The 23,888-nt window shown below is 52.0% G+C and overlaps 1 protein-coding gene and 1 long non-coding RNA gene across 3 annotated transcripts in view; both read left to right on the forward strand.

The window, feature by feature from the left end:
- SRL (sarcalumenin) overlaps nucleotides 1–19,980 on the forward strand; it is a 39,806-nt gene extending 19,826 nt beyond the window's left edge. The window contains exons 2-7 of one of the 2 annotated variants that reach the window (XM_005599007.4): nucleotides 7,014–8,090; nucleotides 9,999–10,100; nucleotides 11,106–11,201; nucleotides 14,462–14,578; nucleotides 15,320–15,553; nucleotides 16,717–19,980. In XM_005599007.4, the coding sequence (XP_005599064.1) occupies nucleotides 7,014–8,090; nucleotides 9,999–10,100; nucleotides 11,106–11,201; nucleotides 14,462–14,578; nucleotides 15,320–15,553; nucleotides 16,717–17,528 (2,438 nt within the window). In that variant the 3' untranslated portion in view covers nucleotides 17,529–19,980. The remainder of the gene's footprint in view (nucleotides 1–7,013; nucleotides 8,091–9,998; nucleotides 10,101–11,105; nucleotides 11,202–14,461; nucleotides 14,579–15,319; nucleotides 15,554–16,716) is intronic. The other variant, XM_001499431.6, reaches the window with a different exon arrangement.
- A 1,043-nt stretch (nucleotides 19,981–21,023) lies between these two features.
- LOC138917179 (uncharacterized) lies at nucleotides 21,024–23,735 on the forward strand. Its single transcript, XR_011424837.1, has 3 exons — nucleotides 21,024–21,302; nucleotides 21,402–21,529; nucleotides 23,141–23,735. It is a non-coding gene; the product is annotated as an uncharacterized lncRNA (long non-coding RNA).
- Nucleotides 23,736–23,888: the final 153 nt, after the last annotated feature.

A 23,888-nucleotide genomic window follows, 5' to 3' on the forward strand; every position in this document is an offset into this window, starting at 1 on the left:
AAGATGGCCATCAAATGGGGCCTTAGGAAGCCACACTCCTTTGGCTCCCTGTGGGTCTCTGCCTGGCTGGTGCCAAAAATTAAACCATCAGCCCTCCAGAGGTCATCCTCCAGATCCCAGGGAGATTCTGTTTCTCTGGGTGGGGAGGTGGGACGGGGGGAGGCAGCCACCTGCCTCGGTCTGTCTCGGAGTCCAGCCTGCACCTCTCCCTCCCTTCTTCCCTCTGCGGCCCGGCTCGCCCCTCTGAATGGAGGAAGTATTGCCTGGGACTTCTTCTTGGAGGACTTCTGCTCGCTTCAGGCCGCGCTGGTCTCCGGGAAGACAGGGTGCTCCGTGCAGTATCCCTTTAATAACCGAGTCACGCGGAGGGGTTAGGGCTTAATGTTTTGCTTCTGCCAAAGATATTTTTGCCTTTCGAAAGTGAGGGCTCAGCCATACTCACGAATCCTCCAGCATCAGTGACAAGCATGTGTATACAAGATGGTTGCAGCATTGTGGGCAATTTCTCCCTGTACCTCCCAAACCAAGAATCCCCAGGAATTAGGGGTGGGGAGGGGGGGTGGAGTTGTTCTGCCAATTCTCTGGACTTTATGGGTTAGAAACCACTGTCTTGAAGTCTTAAACAATCGTTTTTAAGGGGAGGAAGAAGAGGGTAGACTGAGAAGTCACTGTCTTTCTGAGGCTGACTCATTCCCTCTCATTTTGGGCGGGGGGGTGGCCTGGTGTGGGGAAAGCTCATGAGACTCAGAGTTGGTGGAGAGCTGGGTTCTAAAACCAGCTCACTGCTGACTATCCTAACTAGCCCCGTGGCCTTGGGACAATCACTTATCGGAGTTTTAAGATCCTGATCAGTGAAATCAAACCAGTTTGACCCCCAATCCCGTAAGTTTCTCTGATTGGCGCCTTTGTCATTGTGTCCTGTCCCCTGGGTGAATCATTTGGGGGCTAGAGCCCAGCCAGGGACAAGCTGTTCTGGGCGGATTAGCCTTGACTTTGGAGCATGGCCAGGAGGCCAAAGAACCTTCCGAGAATGGCTGCCTCCTTCACTACACTGTGGTCCCGTTGTCTGGGGGGAAGACATGGAGGCCAACAGAGTGGTGAGAGAGGGTCTCAGGGTCCTGGGAGGGTGTGGGCACTTCCCTTCCAAGGTCCTTTTTGGCGTTGGCATCTGCAAAACTTTCTGAAGGCTCACCCAAGAAAAGAAAGGACAAGGGGCCCTGAGTGGTGAACATTACTCTGTAAACAAGGTCAAGAAGAGATGAAACACCAGAAGAGACCACTGATCCGCTCTGGCCAGTCCAGGAGTGCTGGGAGACAAGATCTAGAACACGGAAGGGGTCAGTCTGCCGCTCCGGCTCTGTGAACGCTGTTTCTGAAGTGCTCTCAGCTGCACTTAGGCACGGCTGATGAGATATCCAAGAGTTTGGGTGGAGGACAGCCTGGGAAAGACGTGGGGCTCCCTGGATGCCAAGACTGCTGTTCCTGACTCCCAGATACAGAGGTGTCCAGGGGTAGGACTGGAAAGTGATTGTCCCCTGGGACTTTATTACTGATGACTCATCTGTATAATTGTGTTTGAGTAACGGTAGAAGGTATTTTCCTTGTGTGTGACTTTGAACTCCATGGTTTCAGTTCACATGGATGAGAAGTCATACGGAAGAATAACTTTGGCAGATCCTTAGAAATATACACTAAGGAGACTTGGATAGGTGAATTGAGTTTATATTCTATTCCATGAAGACACTGAATAAATTCGGCACCTAGAGGTGAGCTCAAAACAGGTCAACCAAAGAAAAGATCTCGGCTTCTGACCTCTCTTCTCCCATCTCCAGTTTCCACTTCCAGACAGAACCCCCGGCACTTGGTTCTGAGGGCAACTCAGAGCAGTGCTTCTCAACTGCTGATGTCCATTAGAATCAGCTGTGAAACACTCAGGTTCCCGCTGACCCAACCTGGAGCCTGGGCATCTGTGCTTGGCAAGCTGTGCGGGTCATGGACACCACCCCCACGTGGGCCAGGAGCACTGAGTTCTAGCCCGTGCTTGGAACGGCTTGTTGAGCAAACAGCTTGACTTTCCTGTGTCTACTTCCTTATTTCAAGAGCGGTTAGTAATCCTTGCTCTCCCTGCCTCAGACGGCTGCCAGGAGGATGAAAGAGGAAGATGAAACTACTTTGGGAAGCATGAAGTTCTGTATGGAGGTGAGGCAGCATCTAGCTCAGTGCCTGGAATAAGCCGATCAGCAAAGTGAAAAGATGCTGTAAGGGGGCTCCTTGGGCTGCTGGAGGAAATGATCAAGAGGAGGTGAGAGGACTTTTGAGGGGAGAGGCGGAGGAGGCAGGAGAGTGGTTGTCAGCCCCCTCAGGCAGTGGGTCAGACAGACCCAAGGAGAGCTGCTGGGCAGGAAGCACAAAGTGGGTGGTGAGCCCCTGCTCCCTCATCTTCTCTCACGCCTAGTCTCTTCCACGAAACCCTAGCGCTTCATGGGACATGGTTTGCCAACTACGTGGGAGCAGAAAGAACTCTGACGGAGGGCCGTGAACATGGGCCCTGTCCCAACCCTACCCCTGACCTTGGGCAAAGCTCCCTGGCCAGAGCTTCCTCCTTTGCAGTTGGACTTACCCAGGCCCTTGGCAGCTCCGCAGTCCTCTGACTTCATGCAAAAGTGCTTTGGAATGAGTTAGGAGCCGGGAAAAAAAGTCAGGTGTTTGGTAGTGGCAAGAGGAACTGAGCCTGGGGCTCCTGCTGAGGCTGTGGGCGGGGGGAACAGCTGAAGGACTGACCCCCAAAGAAATGCTTATTGTAGAGGGGGTGTAGGGAGAGAAAGAAGAATCAGTTTATGCTGTGCTCTGTCCTGGGTGTGAGTAGGGCTGGGGCCCCAGCCTGTCGGTCACACAGGCCTTTCCACGATCTCCAGGGCTGAGCTGGGGGCTTGCTATTCACGTATCTTGACGTAAGCACCCAAGCCTGTCCGGAGCCAGGGTGGCTGCCTTGGCAACAGCACATACAGTACGGTACTGCATGTCCTAGGATAGGCCAAGACTCATCTTATCAGGTACAACCCCTCAACCCAGAGTATCCTGGTCCTCTGAGCCTTCTCCTGCCTCCTCCTCCAGGGGCCACTCGGGGGCTCCAGCAAGACACTAGGGAGGTCAGGGAGGGAGGGAACACACTGGGTTTGACTTCACAGAATTGAACTGAGTTTAATCAGAAGGTCTCGAAGCTTCTGACTGCCTCAGGGAGGAGAGATGGGGTCCAATGGCACAGCTGCTTCCTGGACTTGAGCTCTGGGGGCCCAAAGGCACAGCTTGTTTCAGTGGGGGACTTTCTGTCAGAGAAGTTATTTTTAGCCCGTGAAGGAAGCTCATAGAGCATGAAGTCGTCACCCTCAGTCTTTTTCACTCCAAATTGCTTAGCAGAAGGTCAGGGGCAGCTTGGCCCTAAGTTGTAAAAACCGCAGAAGAGTATGAATGTAAACGTGTATATGTGCACGCAAGCACCTGACTTCCTGTCCAGAGCCCAGGAGTGGAAATAAACAACAGAGTGAAGGTCATAGGAAACCTCCAAAGTCTGGGGAACTCATCTCCCTTGGGACTGTGTAGCCCTCTCATCCCCAGTGGGGACAGAAGGTGTTTGGAAGATATCAGTACTGCCACAGATGGTCAGACTCAGAGTCTCTTTGGCCCCATATCATCACCACCACCGTCACCGTCACCATCACCATCATCACCACCACCACCACCATCATCATCATCACCATCACCATCATCATCATCACCATCACCATCATCATCATCACCATCACCATCACCACCACCACCACCATCATCATCATCACCATCACCATCATCATCATCACCATCACCATCATCATCATCACCATCACCATCACCACCACCACCACCATCATCATCATCACCATCACCACCACCACCACCACCACCACCACCACCATCATCATCATCACCATCACCATCATCACCATCACCACCACCACCACCATCATCATCATCATCACCATCACCATCGCCATCATCACCACCACCACCATCATCATCATCACCATCACCATCATCATCATCACCATCACCATCACCACCACCACCACCACTACCGTCACCATCACCATCACCATCATCACCATCACCACCACCATCATCATCATCACCATCATCACCATCACCACCACCATCACCATCATCACCACCACCACCATCATCATCATCATTGTCAACATCATCAATAGTAGAGGGCAACAGGGGCCTTGGAAAGGGCTAGATTCCCCAGAGGAGAAGCCTTGCTCACTGCTATTCCAAGGTCACATGTCATCCCTGGGTGACGCATCCAACTTGGGAGCCCCCAGTGGGCGCAAAAATGGAGAGGGGCCAGGAGCAGAAGCCTCTGGGTCAGGATTATTTGGTTTAGCAGTGGTTTGCAGCTTTGGCCGTGTGTTAGAATTACCCAAGAATTTTTTTGTTGAAGTCCTGATGCTGGGGATACACCCTAATTTCATCAGAACTTCTGAGGGGGGGGGGAGAGTGGGACCAAGAACTAGGTGATTCCAATATGCAGCCAATGCCAAGAACCACTGGTTTAGAGGCAGTTTTATCAGGTGGTGTAGACCAGCACTTCTCAATCTGTAACGTGTAAAGGGATCACCTGGGCATCTTGTTAAAATGTGGATTCTTGAGGCCAGCCAGGTGGCACAGTGGTTAAATTTTCACGTTCCGCTTTGGCAGCCTGGGGTCCACTGGTTTGGATCCTGGGTGTGGACATGGTGCCGCTTGTCAAGGCATGCTGTGGTAGGCGTCCCACATATAAAGTAGAGGAAGATGGGCACGGGTGTTAGCTCAGGGTCAGTCTTCCTCAGCAAAAAAAGAGGAGGATTGGCAGGAGACATTAGCTCAGGCCTAATCCTCCTCCTCCTCAAAAAAAAAGTCATGTAAAATGTGGATTCTGGTTCAGTGGGTCTGGGCTGGGGCCGGAGAGTCTCTGTCTCTATCAAGCTCCCAGGTGACACTGATGCTGAGGGCACCCAGACCACACTGAGTAGTGTGGGTGTAGAACCCCATCTTAGGGTCAGGCAATCTCTTTTACAGCTCTGGAGTTAAATGGTCAGCCAGTTGCTAGCTGTGTGATGTTGGGCAAGGCATTCAGTGTCTCTGATTCCAGTCCTCTCATCTGTAAAATGGGGATGGGAATGAGACTTGTTTCACAGAAGCAAGTAAGAGTAAATAAGTAGAATAAGATCAGGTAAGTAATGTTTTATGTATAAGGAGCTTAAGCATTGCCTGACACCCTGGATAATCCTACAGATGTATCTCATATGAGATAGAGTATCTGTATCTCGCTGCTCAGAGGACTGTCAGTCTCCTTGGGTTAAACCAAGTTCCTGCCATAGATTTTTTTCCAGAGGGTGACGGGGATAGAGATGCAGGCAAAGCAATCAGGATGGACAGGTATTCAGGTGGCAATGAAAGAAACTTTCAATGAGTAGCTCCAGCTCCCCCACTAAGGGACCAGGAATTCGTCTTGTACCCAAATCTCACCACGGACCTCTTCCCACCACTTTTCGTGGGTCAGACGGGGTCCGCGCCCTGCAAACACAGAGAGAATTAAACTTTGGTTCCTGCAATCCAGGAGCCTGGAGAGAAGGCATATGAAGGGAACGGGGAGGGACCCGTGGGAAGGGGTGCCCCTGTGAAACCCTACACATCGTGGCATGGAGGGCCTGGACAAGGAGTGGGCACTTCTGGGTTCCAGTCACCCATCAGCCACCTGGTGTCTTGGGCAAGTGAAAGACTTTCTCCAGACCTTTAGCTCTGAAATTTGGTTGATGGTACTAAAGGGGGTTTGAATGCTGTCATGAATGTGAAAGTGCTTGGGGAAGTGCTGTATATATACGGGCCTCCTTTAGGATAAAAGGCACCCAAAGTTCCCATTCTTCTGAATTTGAAAGTAGGTTGCATCTGTGGGGACTAATGAGAAAAGATTTGTTCCTGGTCCCTGGAGGCTGCCCCTGGGGGCTGTCTCGGCTTCCCCAAGGCAGGGGGCCTTGGGTCCCCTCATCCCCGTGAGCCTACAGCATCCCCTCTCCTCCTTAAAGAGTCTTAGCCTGGGCGGGAGGGGGCAACCCTCTCTGCTGACCCCGTTTTCCATATAAATTACACACGTCCCTTGACAGAGGTTTCTGGCACAGACCAGGCCCCTACCTCACTCGCCTGCTTTGCTCTCCCCGTGCCTTCGGCTATCCTGCTAAAGCGATCAAACTTCACAAGGGGATCCCCTCGGGAGGGGTTGGCTAAGGCCACTGGGAAGCCCTGGCCCTGCCTGGTTTGGCTATCTCCTCCTCCTCAGGCCACGTCCCCTCTAATCTAAGGTAGCGAGGCCAGCAAATGCCTGCCCTGAAGGGGACAGAGTTGGATGTGTGACTTAGTAAGGCAGAGAGCCACAAGTAATCCCCTGAGGACTTTGCTGTGTAACCTGAGATGATCTGGCCCGCACACACCTGTTTTCACTCCTTTGCTGATAGCGGCATAAAAAGCGTGGTTAATGACTCTAGGAACTGACAGGGGTGGGCCATCCATGCATCTGTCCTATCTTGGAAAGATCTCCCGGTGAGCCAGGCTGCACGTGCCTGCACAAGGTTGAGGAAGGACTGGAAGGGCTCTCCCATGTTTCCATCGCTACACAATCATCAGGACCCCGTGGGGAGACTTGAGAGCAGGGTCAGGGGTGGGGCCCTGGGTGTGGGCCATCCACTCCCTCCCTTGGTCATGGACGGCAGGTCTATAACTGCCCCAGCTGCGACTTCCACATCTCGGGAGCGAGGCAGAATAACACCAGCGCTGCTTGCCGCACGCGGCAGTCATGAAGACTAGGGAGGTCGGGTGAGCCACTGCGCGCCAGGTCCATACCTCCTCCCAAGGACGGGAGCTAGCTTGAGTTAGACTCTTTGAGGAGCAAAGCAAGTGCCAACCCTGTGAAACTGACCAATCGTGTTCTAATCATTTAGAACTGCAAGCTTCCACTTCGGGTGGCACAGAAGATGTTGGCAATTTGTTGGAGAATCATTTCTCTGCTGGAGACGCAGCAAGTCTAGACGAGAAGGAAAGGGCGCTTTATGCAGAGGCGGCTCCTCGAGAGAAGAAGCTGCTCCTTCACTCCCCAGATGGCAGGGAGGCTGGGAGCTCGGAGAAGACCGCCGCTGACACCCCCGGCCCGGGCTCTGATCCCGAAGCCAGCCTCTCCAATGCCTCAGCCTCACAGTCGGCTCCCCTCGGGGACCCTGCGGAGCCTGGGGAGGAAGAAGTGCGCCCACCAGGAGAAAGTGCCCTTCCTCCAGAAGGGGAGAGGGGCCCCGGGGAAGAGGGGAGGCCAGATCTCAGTGCGGGAGAGGGCCCAGCAGAAGAGAGAGCTGGGCTTGGGGTCTCCACAGAGGAAGCTGCCAGTGGGGAGGCTGACGGACAGGCTAGGGGAGATGTGGTCCCTGAGGAAGCTGAGGAGATCCTAGGGGTCAACGCTGAGCAGGAAACAGCAACGGGAACCGTAGGGCCTGAAGATGCAAGGGCTTCTCCCACCACAGAGGAGGTCGAGGAAGCCCATGCCCCTGAGACAGGAGGCGAGGGCAGCCCAGGGCCTGATGAGGGACCTGAAGGGCCAGATGGAGTTGTGGATGTGGACACAGAAGGCAGGGAGGGGCCTGAGGACCAGGGGGAGCCTGGCCACAGCCCAGCCACGGAGACGGGGAGCGCACAGAGCTCCGAGGTGGAGGGCACCCAGGAAGACAGCCCTCCAGAGGGCCAGGCGCCAGAGATGTCTCAGGAGGACCAGGACATGGCCTCCTCTGAAGAAGAGGGTGGCGATCACAGCGGAAGCGAGGAAGAAGAATCTGAAGAGGACAGTGGCGATGGGGCTAGTTCAGAAGAAGAAGGGGGTGACTCTGAGGAAGCCGGGGAACCCCAGGAAGCAGCAGGAACCCCAAGCCTTGAGGACGAGGGGGCCCAGTTGAGTCCAGAGGAGTTGGATACAGGGCTCGAGGGGGACGAGGCCCAGGATGCAGCCGCAGAGGAGTCGGAGGAGGGGCCTCAGGGTACGGGATTCTCAACTTGCTCCTGCCGCCTCCGGCAGCTACACTCTTCCTGGGAATCTTGTATGTAGTGGGACCAGCAGGGACAGGGTGGGACATTAGAGCCAGCCTGGTTTTCTGGGTGGAGGCCCCGTCCAGTGTCCCTGGCCCATGAGGTGCCTTTGGGGCTGCTCATTAGCCATTTATCCCCAGTTTTGAGGGAGCCCGTGGGAAGATACACCATGGAGGGCCCAGAGGGACCTGGTCACTTCTGAGTTAGGGCCACAGGAGCCTGCCCATTAGAGTCCCTCGATGCACTTTAACACGGACCAGTGCCTTAACCTGAAGGACAAGGGACATAGTGGCAGGATTTGAGGTCCCGTGGCAGGCTGGTGGAGAGAGGTACAGGTTGGGGGTGGGTTGGAGGCCCCTGGGGGACCACGTTGGTGAGCTAACACCTGGGGTCTCCCCTTGAAGACTAGACCATGTTAAGCAGGGTGAACAGGGACTAGGGTCAGCATCGTGATAAGAAATCTCAGGCTGGCTGTGACAGTGACATCCTGCAGATGTCCACCTGGAGCAGCAGTAGCCGCCCTCTCAGGACTGGGGGACGGGGACAGGGGAAGGGCAGGGCAAAGCCATTGGGCAGCACTGGAGACTGTCACATCTGAGGCCTGGCCAGGATGCTCCATGGCCTCACCAAGTATGCTGGCCAGACCAAGGGCTGGCTTTTAGGATGGGGGGACTGTGGCAGTCTTCACTTGCAGTGTGGCTTCCCCACAGGTTTCCTTGTAGGATTTAGTTTCCATGCTGCTTGTCAGGTGCTTGCACACTCTGTAGGGGGAGGGCCTGCAGTCAGCCAGCTCCTCCCCCTTCCCTGTCCTCCCTATTCTGGGTCTGGGGTCGGGCTGTGTGGGTCTGATCTCCGTAAAGAATCGCTCACCTGGGAGGCTGCACATCCTGATTCTTCTCTGCTTCCCACCCCTCGTGGAACTGGTCTCCCTCTGCCCCACAGGCCCAAGTCCGTCCTGCTTCTAATCACCTAAAATCCTGGGTGCGATGGGCTCCAGTAGTAACGGCCTCCCCAGGAGCCTGCAGGCGGTCGTGGGCATCTCTTGCTTGGTCAGAAGCAACAGTTGAACACCCCAGACGCTGTGCAGAGGCTCCTCCTGACCGTGCTCCACACAGCCCCCTTGTGCCTGATAAAAATGCTCATTTGATCAGGGCGGTTGTTTGCGTAGAACCCCTTCCTGGCTTCCGGTGCCCTGAGGATGAAAGGCAGACTCCTATGTGGCCTTTAAGACCATGCAGGTCAGCCCCTGTGGAACTCTCCTGCCCCCAGCACACAACCCTCACCTCCTGCGGCCCAGCCACCCTTCCTACTTCCTGCTGAATCACTCCTGTTTCCTGCCCTGACCCTCCCCTAAATGACTCCTCACAGCAGATCTCAGCGCCCAGGCGGCCCCTCCGGGAAGTGTCCGGACTCCCCCCGCTAAGACTCCCCAGGCACACTTCTTAGGCCCTCATAGCTTCTGGCATCTTTCCTTCCATGGCTGCATCACTGGCTGTAATCATTACATTACTTTTAAGGTCATTCCTCCCCTCTCCTCTCTAGACTGTAGGAAACCTCCACCAGGGCAGGAGCTCGTCTGTTTTGGGCACCACTGCATTCCCAGCGCGATGCTCGGTGCTCGGCACACAGTCAGTGCTCAGTCAATGTTTGCTGAAGGCGTAAAATGGACCGTGGAGCTTAACAGAAGTTGAGTGTGGATTTTCAAAGTCCCTCCTAGAGACAGAACTCCATTCAGTCAAACTTGGAGAGCCTTTGTGCAGCCCCCTCTCACTGCCTGCCCCTGCCCATCTTCCGGGGGCGCTGGGAGCCCAGCTGGCTCTTGGCTTTGCCCTAACCCTGCTCTCTGCTTCTCTCTCCAGAAGAGGCGGAGGATGTGAGTGAAGAAGCCCCACTGAGAGACCGCTCCCACATTGAGAAAACTCTGATGCTGAATGAGGAGAAGCCGACTGATGATTACCCGGGTAACTGGAGGCCTGGGCCTGGGGGTGGAGCGCCTTGGGGGCTGGGCCGCTGGGGCTGGCGGGCACCCCAGGGAGGAGAGCCCTGGAGATGGGGGCTTCCTGGAGGAGGCTCCCCCAGGAGGGTCCAAGGCTTCGGGCCTCTGGGTTGGCAGGGAGGAGGAAAGGCCATCCCAGCAGAGGGACCAGCGGAAGTGTAGAGGGCGAATCCTGGTGCTGCTGCCGGGACGGTGCTGGCCTTGGCGCTGCAGCCAGGTAGGGTTGTTAAGAAGAGTTCATCAATTTGCTTTGATTTTTACAGTTGATAATGCCCTCTCATGTCTGGTATTTCATTTCATCCTTGTAACCACTCAAGGCTTTCAGTGGGGCTTGTCTCCTCTCAATCGATGAGTGAACAAAAGCTCAGAGTGAGGCAGCGGTTTGCTGTGCACACAGCTAGAGAGGGGCTGGCAGCGCGAGGGAGGGCTGGGGTCCAGAGAGGCCCGGCCTCTGTCCCTCGTTCCTCCCTCTCTGCGCCAGTGAGTCACTTCTCCCTGGAGCCATACTCTTCCCGAGAAGACACCTGCGATGTCTGAACCCTCCCAGGGGCAGTGGGGAGTGCGTGACAGGCCAGGGGCCAGTGTGGCTGCGCCTCCTTGCCCTATAAGCCCCAGGCAGGCACCATAGAGGCAAGGAGGGAAGAAGGGGACAGTTCTGTGGCAGTTCCCATCTGCCATTGAAAGGCCTTCAGTAGCTGCCGGCTGAGGCGGAGCTTCGGGACACACTATCAAAGAGAGAGAAGAGGGTTAGATTTAAAAAGAAAGTCCAGGGGCTTTGGAGGATGGGGAGGGAATGCCTTCTGGTTTAAAGCTTTCTGAGGGTTGGGATGTGGGCCAGCTCCCTCCAGGAATGCTAATACACGGGCCCTGCTCCCCACCAGGGACTCCCTGGGGAGATAGACGGCTCCATAGCGGTTCAGCCACCTGGAGCGCCCCCCTGACCTCTCCCTTCACCCTTCTCTGCCCCCAGTGGTACTGCAGCGACTTCGAAAGATCTACCACTCGTCCATCAAACCCCTGGAGCAGTCTTACAAGTACAACGAGCTTCGGCAGCACGAGATCACAGGTACCCCCTCGCGTCCGGAGGTTGAGCCTGACCTCCAGCCTGTCCACACTCCCCAGTGGCCTTGTGGGTTCCTGAGCTCCCTGCACGGTGGGCATGAGGACACGTGGAGCTGACCTCTCCTAAGGACTTGGAGAGGGACAGAGACTTCAGTCATGTGAACGATGCTTTCCCTGAAAGCGTGCCCCACGATTTGCACGGGGTGTCACGAAGACCATTTCATGAGTAAGCGCTCAGGTGTCGTAGTGCCCTGGCTTCCAAGGGCAGTGATGCCTGCTCGATCCCGTGTGGGCTCAAGGGCTCCCTGGTCACTTGAGATCATGTCTGCAGGCCTCTCATTGGCCTGGATTCCTTCCCTCCTCCTCCTCACTCCTTCTGGTTGGCTTTTCTTGGGTCTGGATTCTTTTAAAAATTGATTTTCAAAGTAATGGAAATGAGGTATACTTGTTGCCCCCCCCAAAAATTCAAATAGTACAAAACAGTATGAATTGAAAAATAAAAACCCCTTTCTTGATTTCCAGCTTCTCTAATTCCACTCCCAGAGACTCCCACTGTTACAGTTTCTCGTGAATCCTTCTAGACATTTCCTCTGTGTACGTGAGCTTATGCAAGCGTGCCTTTTCTGTTTGTTTTACAAAGATGGGATGATATCACACAATTGTGTGTGTCTGTATGTGTGTTTCTCTGTATGTCTGTGTAACTGTGTGTATCTCTGTGTGTGTCTGTTTCTCTGTGTGTCTGTGTATCTGTGTGTGTCTCTGTGCATCTCTGTGTGTGTCTGTATATCTGTGTGTGTCTGTTTTCCTGTGTTTCTGTGTCTCTATGTGTATGCATGTGGCTCCCTGCTCTTTCTGTTCCTCATGTGGATGCACCACACTAGATAACTACTATCCTACTGATGGAAAATAGGCTGTTTGCCATTTTCTATTTTTTCAGTGTTACAAATACCACTATAATCGTCACATATTTCATGCAAACATATTTATAGGATAAAGTTCTAAAAGTGGAACGCTGGAATGAAACATTGTCATAGTCGTTGCTAAATTGCCTTCAGTCGCCCTAGTTTGTACCCACAACAGGGTGGGAGAGTTCTTGTTCCCCCACGTTTTCGTGTTATTCATTTTTGAAAGATTTAACAATGGCGTCTAATTGTTGTTTGAATGGTGAGTGGTATTGCACATCTCTTTCTGTGTTGATTGGCTATTTCTGCGTTATCCCTTGTGATGCTCTTGATGGCTATAAAGTGGATGGGGGACTAGCGGGTATATGTTATTCCTGCTTTACAGAAGAGGGCCCTGATGTCCAGAGAAATGGTGGGCTCCCCAGGATCCTGGCTGGTGCTAGGAGCCCTAACTTTCTCCTCTTCTGAGAGAAGACATCTGCCCAGTTTCACAACTACCTCTCCTGTTTCTTGCAAGCCAAAGAGCAATCTATCCTCCTTGGCTCCACAGAGGACGTGCAGGCCTTGGCGTGAGGGTGCAGGCGCCAGTGCTTTCTGTCCTCCACACTGGCCTTCCTTCTTTCGCAGCCCCTAGACCCAGCGGCTTGGCCCGGAAGGCTGTGGGCTGCCCAGGGAACGGTGCTCTGCAGGGAGGGCTTCTGGTTCCTGACTTCACTTTCTGGGTTTGGCTCCTCTCCCCTTGGCTCTTGCAAGTGCTGGGCGCTCCGCTGTGCCTCAGGGCAGCCTCTCCCCATGACCTCCACCCATGGTGTCTCACCTGCCACCTCCTGCACATGCCAGTCACGCCCCGTGCTGCGGAGAGCAGAAACAGCGGCCCCCTCAAAAAGCCCTGTTTGTGGTTTCTCTCACAGGCGAGATGGAAGGTCCAGCTCTCCTTGGTGTCACCTGGGCCTGGACAGAAGAATTTTGGTAGGATCTCTGTGGCTATAACTGGGGACTCCTTCCCCTCCCTCAGCCTGGCTATCCCTTCCTGTCCCTGAGCCAGGAGTTGACGCCTGGAGATGCAAGCGGCTCTTGTGTGTATTTACAGGCAGGGAGGGATGGGGCAGGACCACGGTATCAATTTCAGGCAATATTTATGTGCGGCTGCTTACAAGATGCCATCTGGGTCTTCTAGGATTAGTTTCACCTTAGAGAAAGAAAACCAACGCATCAAGAAGCAAGGTGCAGACAAGGAGGAGACCCTGCTCCTCTGTGTGTGACGAGAGGGGAAGATGATCTCTTCATACTGCTTATGTATGCATTAAAATATCTGAAAGAATACAGAGGGAGTGTGATGGCCGAGGCAGACTGGGGACAGGGAAGGGAGACTTTTCACTGTATATCTTCTTATACTTCTGATTTTTGAATGAAGATATTAAATAAATTAAACTGGGAAAAATGGGCAAATGAAAAAGAAATGCCTAGTGTTTTGAGGCCTCTCTCCAGGCTCAGGGAGGTGAAGAGGTCTGGAGAGCTGTAGGTGCTAAATGCTGGAGAGGTGACCCTCTGCTGTGGTTCAGGGAAGGGCTGAAGAGCTGCAGCCTGCAAGTCAGCGACGAGAATGATGCATTCCATGCCAAACGCATTCCTCCCCCAGTCCCTGCCCTCTGGTTTTGAAAGCACTGGAGGAGTCTGCTTTTTCTTCTTAGGGACATCAACTGCAGTGGCCCAGGCACGGTGTTCTCCCCCACATTGGACACAGGGACAAGAACCCAAGAGATGCGGAGTCCATGCTTGGTCTTGGGACCTGGCAAATTTGTCGTGGGCTTTGGAGACTAATATTTGAGACTGGCCCCAGAGCCCAGGTTTGGGCTGAGCCTAAAGTGGGATGTGGGGAGCACAGCTAAGGAGGGCGACACGCGGGACAGGCAGGGCCCGAGTCAAGGTCGTCCAAGGTTGTATAAGCTTCTTTCATATCCTTTCTTCTGTTACCAGTCCCAATTGCAGAGTTTTAACCTCTCTCCACGTAGCAGCTCTCTCCTCCCCTTTTTATGAGCAGTTCTCCTCCAGATCTAAATCAGGAGGCCTCACCCAGGGTGAGCTCTGAGTCAGTATTTGTTGACTTTACTGAGTCCCTCCTTCCGGTGTCAGTGCGCCAAGGATCTGTGCAAGGCCCAAACGATGTCTTCTGGTGTCTTTTAACTGGGTGATCGCACTTGCGTAGAAGGAGATGTGCCACTGATTGCTACACGCTCTCTGGTCCAATCTAGAATCCCACAGTTCAATCAGATGGACTGGGACACAGCACGGAGAACTGTGTCACTCTCACAGTGAGGAACTTTGTTAGTTCACTTCCATTTCTAATTCCCGCCGCCCGCAGATGGGGAAATTACTTCCAAGCCAATGGTGCTGTTCCTGGGACCGTGGAGCGTTGGCAAATCCACCATGATAAACTACCTCCTTGGGTTGGAAAACACTCGCTACCAGCTCTACACAGGTAACAGTGTGATTTTCTTGTGTGATTGTTGGTATTTCAATGTCATATGTAAGAACACTGTAAAAATTAAAGCATTCATATATGTCTTCAATATAACAATGAAAATTACATACAAGAAACCAGCAGCTACCCCCATCTTCATAGTAGCATTATTCACAATGGTCAAGAGGTGGAAACAACCTAAACATCCATTGATGGATGAATGCATAAACAAAACATGGTCTATTCATACAATGGAATATTATTCAGCCTTAAAAAGGAATGAATTTCTGAGACATGCCACAACGTGGATGAACCTCGAAGACACTATGCTAAGTGAAATAAGCCAGACACGAAAGGACAAATACTGTGTGATTCCACTTATGAGATACCTAGAGTCATCAAATTCGTAGAGACACAAAGTAGAGTAGAGATTCCCAGGGGCTGGAGGAAGGGGGCACGGGAGTTACTGTTTAACGGGTACAGAGTTTCTGTTCGGGAGATGGATAGTGGTGATGGTTGCACATCACTGTGAATGTCCTTATGGCCACTTACCTGCACACTTAAAAATGGTGAAAATGGTGAATTTTGATATGTGTATCTTACCACGATTTTTTAAAAAAGAAGCCAGGAGCTTAGCGAATGCAATATCCGACTCCTGTGGCACACCGTCCCTGAACACCTTGCTCACCCCATGACTTTGTGGTAGCTCTCCTCCCCAGGGGTGACCGCAGTCCTACTAACCTGGTGCCGTGTGTGCAGGTGCTGAGCCCACCACCTCAGAGTTCACGGTCCTCACGCACGGGCCCAAGCTGAAAACCATCGAGGGCATTGTCATGGCTGCTGACAGCGCCCGGTCCTTCTCACCCCTCGAGAAGTTTGGCCAGAATTTCCTGGAGAAGCTGATTGGCATCGAGGTTCCCCACAAACTTCTGGAGCGGGTCACTTTTGTGGATACACCAGGCATCATTGAGAACCGCAAGCAGCAAGAAAGAGGTAATTCAGCACTCATTTCTGAACAGCGAGAGCTTTGTCTTCGAAAATTGTTTTCGACAATGAGTGGTAGGCAGGGAGGGGGGAGGTAATGTGGCCAGCATTGTCCAAGACCAGGTTCTTTGCTCCCAGTCCCTTCTTGTTGTCACTGTGATGCCACTTAGGTGTGGAGTACCTTATCCTTTCACCTCTCCGGGGACGGATCTGGTTGGGAGGCAATCAGTATTTTCCTAAGGGGAGGGAGGGCTGGTCTTCCCTGTAAGTAGCACCTTGAGGTCCACGCTGGGGCTGAGCTGTCTTTGGGAGGCCCAGGCTGCCCCTGAGATCAAAGACCTGGACCAGTTGGGTCCCAATCCAGGTGTACTTGACCTCTGGCTCACTTGGGTCTGGGTTGAACCTGACCTTCTGCTTCACCAGGCGCCTGCTTCAGCATAAGCCTGTGTCAGACTTCCCAAAACCCCACTTGCCTTCAGGTGGCAGGAGAGTGCCACTTCGGGGCTGGCAGGCACTAGGTTATGACACAGGCCACTGAGCATTGCCGTGGTGCAAGGCCATCTGCAGAGATGAGTCATAACTGCATTTGTAGGAATATATGAGCAGATGGTGGATCTCTGTTTGTGGTTATAACTCTCATTTTGCTTATAACCAGACTTTGTTTTATTACTAGTAATAACGTTATCACTAATAATTATAATAGTAACTTAACCTTTATTGCATTCCTGTTATGCATCGGATGAATCTTATGCATCACTGGTTGGTCATTGTAGAAGATTTTCAAAACAGGTATTCCTAGTCTCCTTATTTTGGAAATAAGTTAAAGGAATTAAAACATATTGAGCATCTACTACATGACTGGCAGTTTTAGTTAGGTGCTTTCCTATATTTATAGCAACATAGTAATCTTTATATCAACTTGGGTGTCATTGTTCTTTTTGACACTTTATAGCTAAAACGCTAAAGCTTAGAAGCATTAAAGCAAGGATCAGGTTGTTCTTGGTCAAAGGTTGACAAGCGGCAGGAGATACACAATTAAAATTCTTTAAAAGTCTTCAGAAACCCAGGAAATCCCTACTGTTGTTACTTCCCTCACCCCACGGAATGGTTTGGTTCTGGAAGAACCCGGGGTAAGGCCTGCTCAGCTTGACTTCTGGTTCCCTCTCCTCAAGGTTACCCCTTCAATGACGTGTGCCAGTGGTTCATCGACAGAGCTGACCTCATCTTTGTCGTCTTTGACCCCACCAAGCTGGATGTGGGTCTGGAGCTGGAGATGCTCTTCCGCCAGCTGAAGGGGCGGGAGTCCCAGATAAGGATCATCCTGAACAAGGCCGACAGCCTGGCCACGCAGATGCTCATGCGCGTCTATGGGGCCCTCTTCTGGAGCTTGGCCCCGCTCATCAATGTCACAGAGCCCCCAAGGGTTTACGTCAGCTCCTTCTGGCCGTACGACTACAAGCCTGACACACACCGGGACCTGTTCCTCAAGGAAGAGATCTCCCTCCTGGAAGACCTGAACCAGGTGATCGAGAACAGACTGGAGAACAAGATTGCCTTCATCCGCCAGCATGCCATCCGGGTCCGCATTCATGCCCTCTTGGTTGACCGCTATCTGCAGACTTATAAGGACAAAATGACCTTCTTCAGTGATGGAGAACTGGTCTTCAAGGACATTGTGGAAGATCCTGATAAATTCTACATCTTCAAGACCATCCTGGCAAAAACCAATGTCAGCAAATTTGACCTTCCCAACCGCGAGGCCTATAAGGACTTCTTTGGCATCAACCCCATTTCCAGTTTCAAGCTGCTGTCGCAGCAGTGCTCCTACATGGGAGGTTGCTTTCTGGAGAAGATTGAGCGGGCCATCACCCAGGAGCTCCCCGGCCTCCTGGGGAGCCTCGGGCTGGGGAAGAACCCAGGTGCTCTCAACTGTGACAAAACAGGGTGTGGCGAAACCCCGAAGAATCGCTATAGGAAGCCCTAGGTTGCTGTGTTGCCATCCTCGGGTTTCTGTTGGTGAATGAGCTTGTGTCCTAACTGTCTGAGAAGTCCTGGTTTATTAACCCTTTGAGCCATGCTGGCGGAAATCCTTACGCATTGGAGATCTGGGAGCCAATTGAGGCCAGTGGTGGGGGAAGGGGTGGGTTGAGGGAGGAGAGTGGAAACTGTGAATTATAGTGCATTTGTCCTGTTGCTTCAATTCAGGGGCCTGATTGAGGCAAGTCAGGCCACACCTGCTTTCCCTGGGTTCTGTCTCAGAGGGACAGAGAGCAGCTAAATTCTAGGGTATACTGAATTAATGAATCAAATAAGCTAAAAGCAGCTGAAATTCCTTTTTTCCCTATAAGCTGGGAGAATAGAGAAGGCTTGAGTTCTGTAGGACTGCTCAGGCCCGTTGTGGCTTCCTTCCACCCACCATCTTCTGTGTCCTGCGGCCCTGAGCTGCCTCCTAAGCTTGAGTTGACTTCAACAGGGGAAAATCTCTTGGGTCTGAATCAACCTGGGTTTTGAGCCTCCCCCTCAGGCCCTCTTCCCTGTTCCCTCAAGGGCGGGGGAATGGTATAGAATCCCAGAACACCAAGAGAGAACAAGAGGTCCCAGACAAGGAGAAGGATCTGCCTCCCCCATGCCATGTCTCTGACATAGTCGTCTGAGCCAGCTGGGAAGCTTGGTCCCTTTCTCAGCCCCAAGAGATGAGCGTTCCATGTATTCAGGTAATTTACTTCTTGGAAGTGACTTCAGTGAAAGCACCGGAAGGGCTCAGAGGGTTAATTGGTTTGCAGTGTGTCTTTGTCTATTGCATGTCTTGCAAAACTCAGATCCCAAAGGCGTTGGGTTTCAGAAGGGACAATGGAACCTTGCTCCTTTTCATCAGGGACATCTCTGGGCAGCCCACCTCCCCCAAATTTAAGAGGAGGCTGTTTCCACAACTTCTCCATGGAGACGCTTGGCAGAAGAGTTGTTCCTTCCTGGTTTTCATCACCACAGCTTTTCCTTTCCCTTCTTCTCCATTCCCTGACGCGCCAACACTCAGAACTCCGAGTAACCTCCCAGGAGTCAGAACCAGCACCAGCCACTCAGTGTTGGTGGCAACGAAGGCTTAACGTTCAGCTTTGCTCCTGAACTTGATGCCGACACCCACCAAATGCACCGCAGGAAAGCCGGGACCTTCAAGGACGGATGAGTGCAAATATGTGTGCATTACAATGTCCAAGAGAGATCAGGGAGATAGCGTGCCAGAGGGCATAGAGAAAGGACTGGCTGTGAGAGTCCTGCCTGGCTGGTGTGCCACCTCGGAGGGCAGCGGGGATGGGGGACGGAGGAGGGGTAGGGGTGGGGGAGCCTGGAGGGAAGAAGCCTTGTGATGAAAAGTGGGGAGGTGGACAGTCTGTATATATCCTAGAGACCTGGCCCAGGGCTGCCCAGAGGGGTTCTTCTGCCTAGTGAGCCAGCCTCTCTTGGGAGCGACTTCACCATGAGGCACCGGTCAGGACCATCAGCACCAGGAAGTCATCCTGGACCAGGAGGAAAGTGAAGATGAAGGCAGAGGGAGAGGCACTCTGAGGATGAGCCAGTGGAAGCAACTGGAAGCAGATGAGGTCCACGTGGAGGACTGTGATTTTGGAATTTCTGTTTCTCGGGATTATTAGTGCTCTGGTGCATGGCTGCAACAAGGGCTGCTGCTTTTGGCTTGGTGGAGGGCCTGGAACCCCCATAAGAAAACCAGAGGCCCCAGAGCCTCCAGGACATTGTTTCTAAGGACAAAGCCAGCCAGAGGAGAAAAAGGGGTCTGCTGGGGGCATCCAAGGGGCGAGCTGCGTTTCTTCTTGTCAAAACCCAGCCCTCGCCTTGTCTCTCCATCATTCACCCTCTCTTGCTCCTGAATGCCCCTACTGCCCACAGTGACTCCTGGCACGTCTGTTTCCCCCAGTGCAGGAGGGACATAAAAAGTGCAGAACTGTACGGGCATCGTCAAGCTGCTCATATCATTATGGCTTTGGGGAAGCGAGTGGGATGAGGCTGATACATTCACACAAGAGTCTGTCTTCAGAGGGGCGACATCTTCAGTGTGGTCTTCTCCGCTTTCCTTTTCTCCGTGCATTTTCCCCTTCTTCCTCCTCCTGTCCTCCGCTCACCCCTGGACTTTCTTTCCTCCGACTGCCCGTGGGCTTGCAGTCAGTCCGCTGGGCCTTGAAGTGCTGTTTTGTGCCCCACGCTGGGGAGGTGGATTTCAAGCAGAATTCTGACTCTTTGGGGTGGGTGGGTGGGTTGGGAACTGGGGGAAATTCGGGATCCAGAGATCCCTCAAGAGGAGTGTCTGTAAGTATTTGTGCCTGAACAGTTGCTGTTTCTCTCCAAAGCGGAACCTTTCCAGTGTCTTTCCATTCTGATTTCATCAGGGAGAAAGTCTCAATAAAGTTCCAATCTCTCTTTAACACCTCGTACTTTCTGATTGTCTCCAACCAGTTTAATCCTCCAGTTTAACCTCTTTATCTTATTTTTATCTAGTAAAGAGTACTAGTTTTCACTAAGGCATTGTTTTTTCAGAGCAGTTTTAGGTTCACAGACAGATTGAGAGGAAGGTACAAAGATTTCCCTTATAGTCCCTGCCCCACACCTGCACAGCCCGCCCATCGTCAACACCCCTGCCAGAGTGGGACGTTTGTTACAACTGAGGAAGCTACACGGACACATCATAATCAGCCAGAGTCCACAGTTTACACCAGGGTTCTCCCCTGGTGTTGTACCTTCTATGGGTTTGGACGAATGGATGATGACATGTGACTATCATTATAATATCACGCAGAGTAGTTTCACGACCCTAAAAATCCTCTGTGCTCTGCCTCCATCTCTCCCATCTCCTCCCACCCCCATGTACTAATTTTTGAGTTTCTTGGAGTTAGATTGAAAATTTATAAATTGCCCACCCTTGTTTTGGATACCCCTGGCGCCTTCTCAAGCTCCCTCCTGCTTGTTACCTCCCAGTATCAAAGATGACTGCTTCTGCAGCCAGCTATGAAACCAAGGCCTCCTGTTATGTAATTGGAACCCTGAAGAAATGCTCTCTCCTCAGCACCTGAGTTTGTCATTGCCTCGGCATCCGTGGTGGTAGCCCTTTGATAGGAGCTGTTGAAGCATCTATCCCAATCTCAGAGGTGGCTCAGGCAGTCACACCATTTGCTCTACACCTTCCACCACACAACTGCCCCCTTGGTACTTGAAGGCTCTGGTGGAAGCAGCTGGAAGGCTTGTCCTGAATGGTAAGGACAGTACCTGCCTTGGCTTCTGCAGAAAGTGGTGCCCCCCCTTCCGAGCAGAGCTGCCTTGGTTTTGAAGCTTTAGCTCTGGGGTCCTCCCGAGGGTTTCACACCCCTGCGCGAGAGCATGTTTTAAAACGGAAAGAAACTGAGCTGGGGGAGGAGGGAGGAGTCGGAAATAACCGAAAGGGGAGAGTGAGATCTAAGTGAGATCTAAAAACACGCCACCACTGATGGAGCCAAGCCAGGGAGGATGCCGAATTCAGCACGCGCTGCCTGCTCTGGGTTTTCCTAGGTTGGGAGGGGCTGCTCCTGGGGCGGGATACGTAGGGCAGTGTGGTTCATTTCGTTCCTCTCTCTTGCTCTCCTCCTAATTGGGGGTCCACAGTCCACAGTCTGAACATGCTGACCTAACCAAGGCCGCTGCTGCCCACCCACCCGGCCCCAGGTCACCTGTCCCACCCGTGACTGCAAGTGGTGTTTTCCCACGACTGGGAGAAGTACGGAGCTTTCCCTGGAAAAGGGGAGGTAGGTGAGGTCTGCTTTGAAGATAAATATAACACACCAGAACCTGCTGTGCTCATATCTACCACCTTTAGGTTAAGTCTGCCATGAAGATGGTAGGGAAACAGAACACAAAATGGAGGAAGCAAAATCAGACTGTTCTAAACAGAGCCAGACAGTGTGAGCGGCTGAACGGAGAGCAGGTCTTTACCGGTACGTGTACGTATCCTCTGCATATATGGGGGTTACATGCGGTTATACGTATAAGGGGTGTGCAAACACATGCGTGTAAAGTCTGTGCGTGTGGGGAAGCCGATGTGTATTGAGTATTTGGGGTCAAATGATGCCCAGGTACCTAGCACAGTGCCTGGCACGTGGGGCTCATCCCCTATGTGCCATCAGAATGAATGAAGGAGTAAGTGGGTTTGGAGGGAGTAAGGGAGGCGTCTGGGCATTATATGTTGTGTGGAGGGGCCCAGGGAGAAGAGGTCTGTCTCGGGTGAGTAGGTGGGAATGGCTGTGACGAAGTAAATGCATGAATAATGTGTGGATTACAGATTATGGGAGCAGGTGCGTAGGCAGATGCATGCGTGGGGTGAACCCAGATGCCCAACCCAGGGTGGAGACCCAGAAGATTCAGCCGTAGGAGGACACCCTACCAGTTCCTGGGCTTTGCCTGTTGTCTCCTATCCCAGTGAACCAAGGAGAAAGTCAGAGCCTTGGAAAACTCACGGGTACTGGCAAAATTTCATGTCAATTCCACTTTCTGTGACACGAGGCACAAGCCTTTCCCAATCCAGGGAAACCTTAATCTTTCTTTAGAAGAGCATAAAGGCAGTGAAGGAGAAGCATCAGGAAAACGGAACAGAAGAGTAGTGACAGGGGTTTGCCTGTAGCAAAGGTGTATTCAGTGGGTTCTGAGGTCTTCCCTGTGCCAATCTCTCATCTGAAGGATAAGAGAACACGCGTAAATGAGCATTTTCTGTCTCTGCCGGCACTGTGTAACACGTTCTGTTTTCCCATGACGTCAGTGGGGAAGGGAACCATCTACAGAACCTCCTTTGTGCCAGGAACAGGGTATAGACTGTAGACATCACCGCACATACACCGTAAGATACCGTGGTAATTCGAATGGCGTGCGCCAGGCCACATGCTGAGTGCTTTATGTGCGTTATTTCATTTAATCCTCCCACATGGAGGGAGCCGCCCAGCACAGACAAGAGCACAGGCTCTGGAGTCAGACTGCTTGGGATTCATTCTGGGCACCAGCACTTACTGGCTGGGCAGCCTTAGGCAAATGACTTAACTTGTCTGTGTTTCAGTTTCCTCCCCTATAAATGAAGATACTAATAGTTCCTCTCTCGTGGGGTTGTTGTGACGATTAAATGACTTTGTACATGCAACATGCTTGAAACAATACACAGCCCACAGAAGGCGTTCGGTAAATGTTACTACTATTATTATTCATATTTTGCTGATGAGGAGACATGGTCCGAGCATTGGAGATGATGGCCTGTGTAAGTGGGAGGGCCGGAACTCTGACACCTGACTCATGCTAGGTTACTTGCCTGGGGTCACATTTGATGTGGTCTTTCTGCTCCCAAGGACTTTCCCCCCTCTTCACAAAAAGGCAAAACTCAGAATTGCCTGATTTTTTTAATGGTTGGTCAGCACCTTGAAGCTTGTTAGTAACAAAATTGAAAACATTTCAAAGTAGTTTTCATTAGTAAATTTATTGAGGATTATTTCCAGAACAAAAAAATGCTTAAAAGGAAAAAAAACAAACCCTTAACTCCATTTCCCATTTGATCTTCACCACCATTGTCTTGTGCAGTAGAGGGGCAGGTGTATTTATTATCCCTAAATCCGAATCCGGCACGGGAGACCGCATCTCCAGAGAAGTTAAGGCCAAGTTCACCAGCTAAAACATGACGCCACCAACTAAAAGGCTGCTTTTCTACCCACCCCACTATTCTTTACACCATATTCTACCACCTTGATTTGTGTTAATCTGGAGCCTAGACCAAGTAGTGACAGTATATTTTTCTGACACACTAAAAAGAGTGATTTTGTATTTGTGAAGAGTGCAAAAATCTTTGTTGGTTATATTTCATTTTCTCCAAACTTCTCAATTTTTTCCCATCACAACTTCAAAAGATTTGGACTTTTTACATATTTATTCAGACATAATCTCTGCCCTAGGGGAGCTAACAATCGAGTTAGGGATACCGTGCACGGAGCCAGAGTGATCAGGGAAGTCTTCAGGGAGGAAGCAACCACATTTTCCAAACCATAAATCGGGATACATGGTCTGGTGGAGGATTTTCTTTCTCATTTGCAAACGTAATTCTTTGAAAAGCCCTACCCATGCATGCAGACTGTTAAACTTATTTTAACATTCAATAAATTACCTTTGTCAAGGAGAATCCATTCACAGAACATCAGGACTTTCCTGAGAATACTGACACCCAGGGGGTGAGCAAGCTTGGGAAGGGGGTGGAATTCTAGCTACGCTTTGAGGGATGGTGGGTTTGGAAGGTCAGAGACCACGGAGATAGATCCTGGGGAAAGATCAAGGGCCC

This window comes from Equus caballus, chromosome 13 (genome assembly GCF_041296265.1).
Source record: "Equus caballus isolate H_3958 breed thoroughbred chromosome 13, TB-T2T, whole genome shotgun sequence".
Classification (NCBI taxonomy): Eukaryota; Metazoa; Chordata; class Mammalia; order Perissodactyla; family Equidae; genus Equus; species Equus caballus.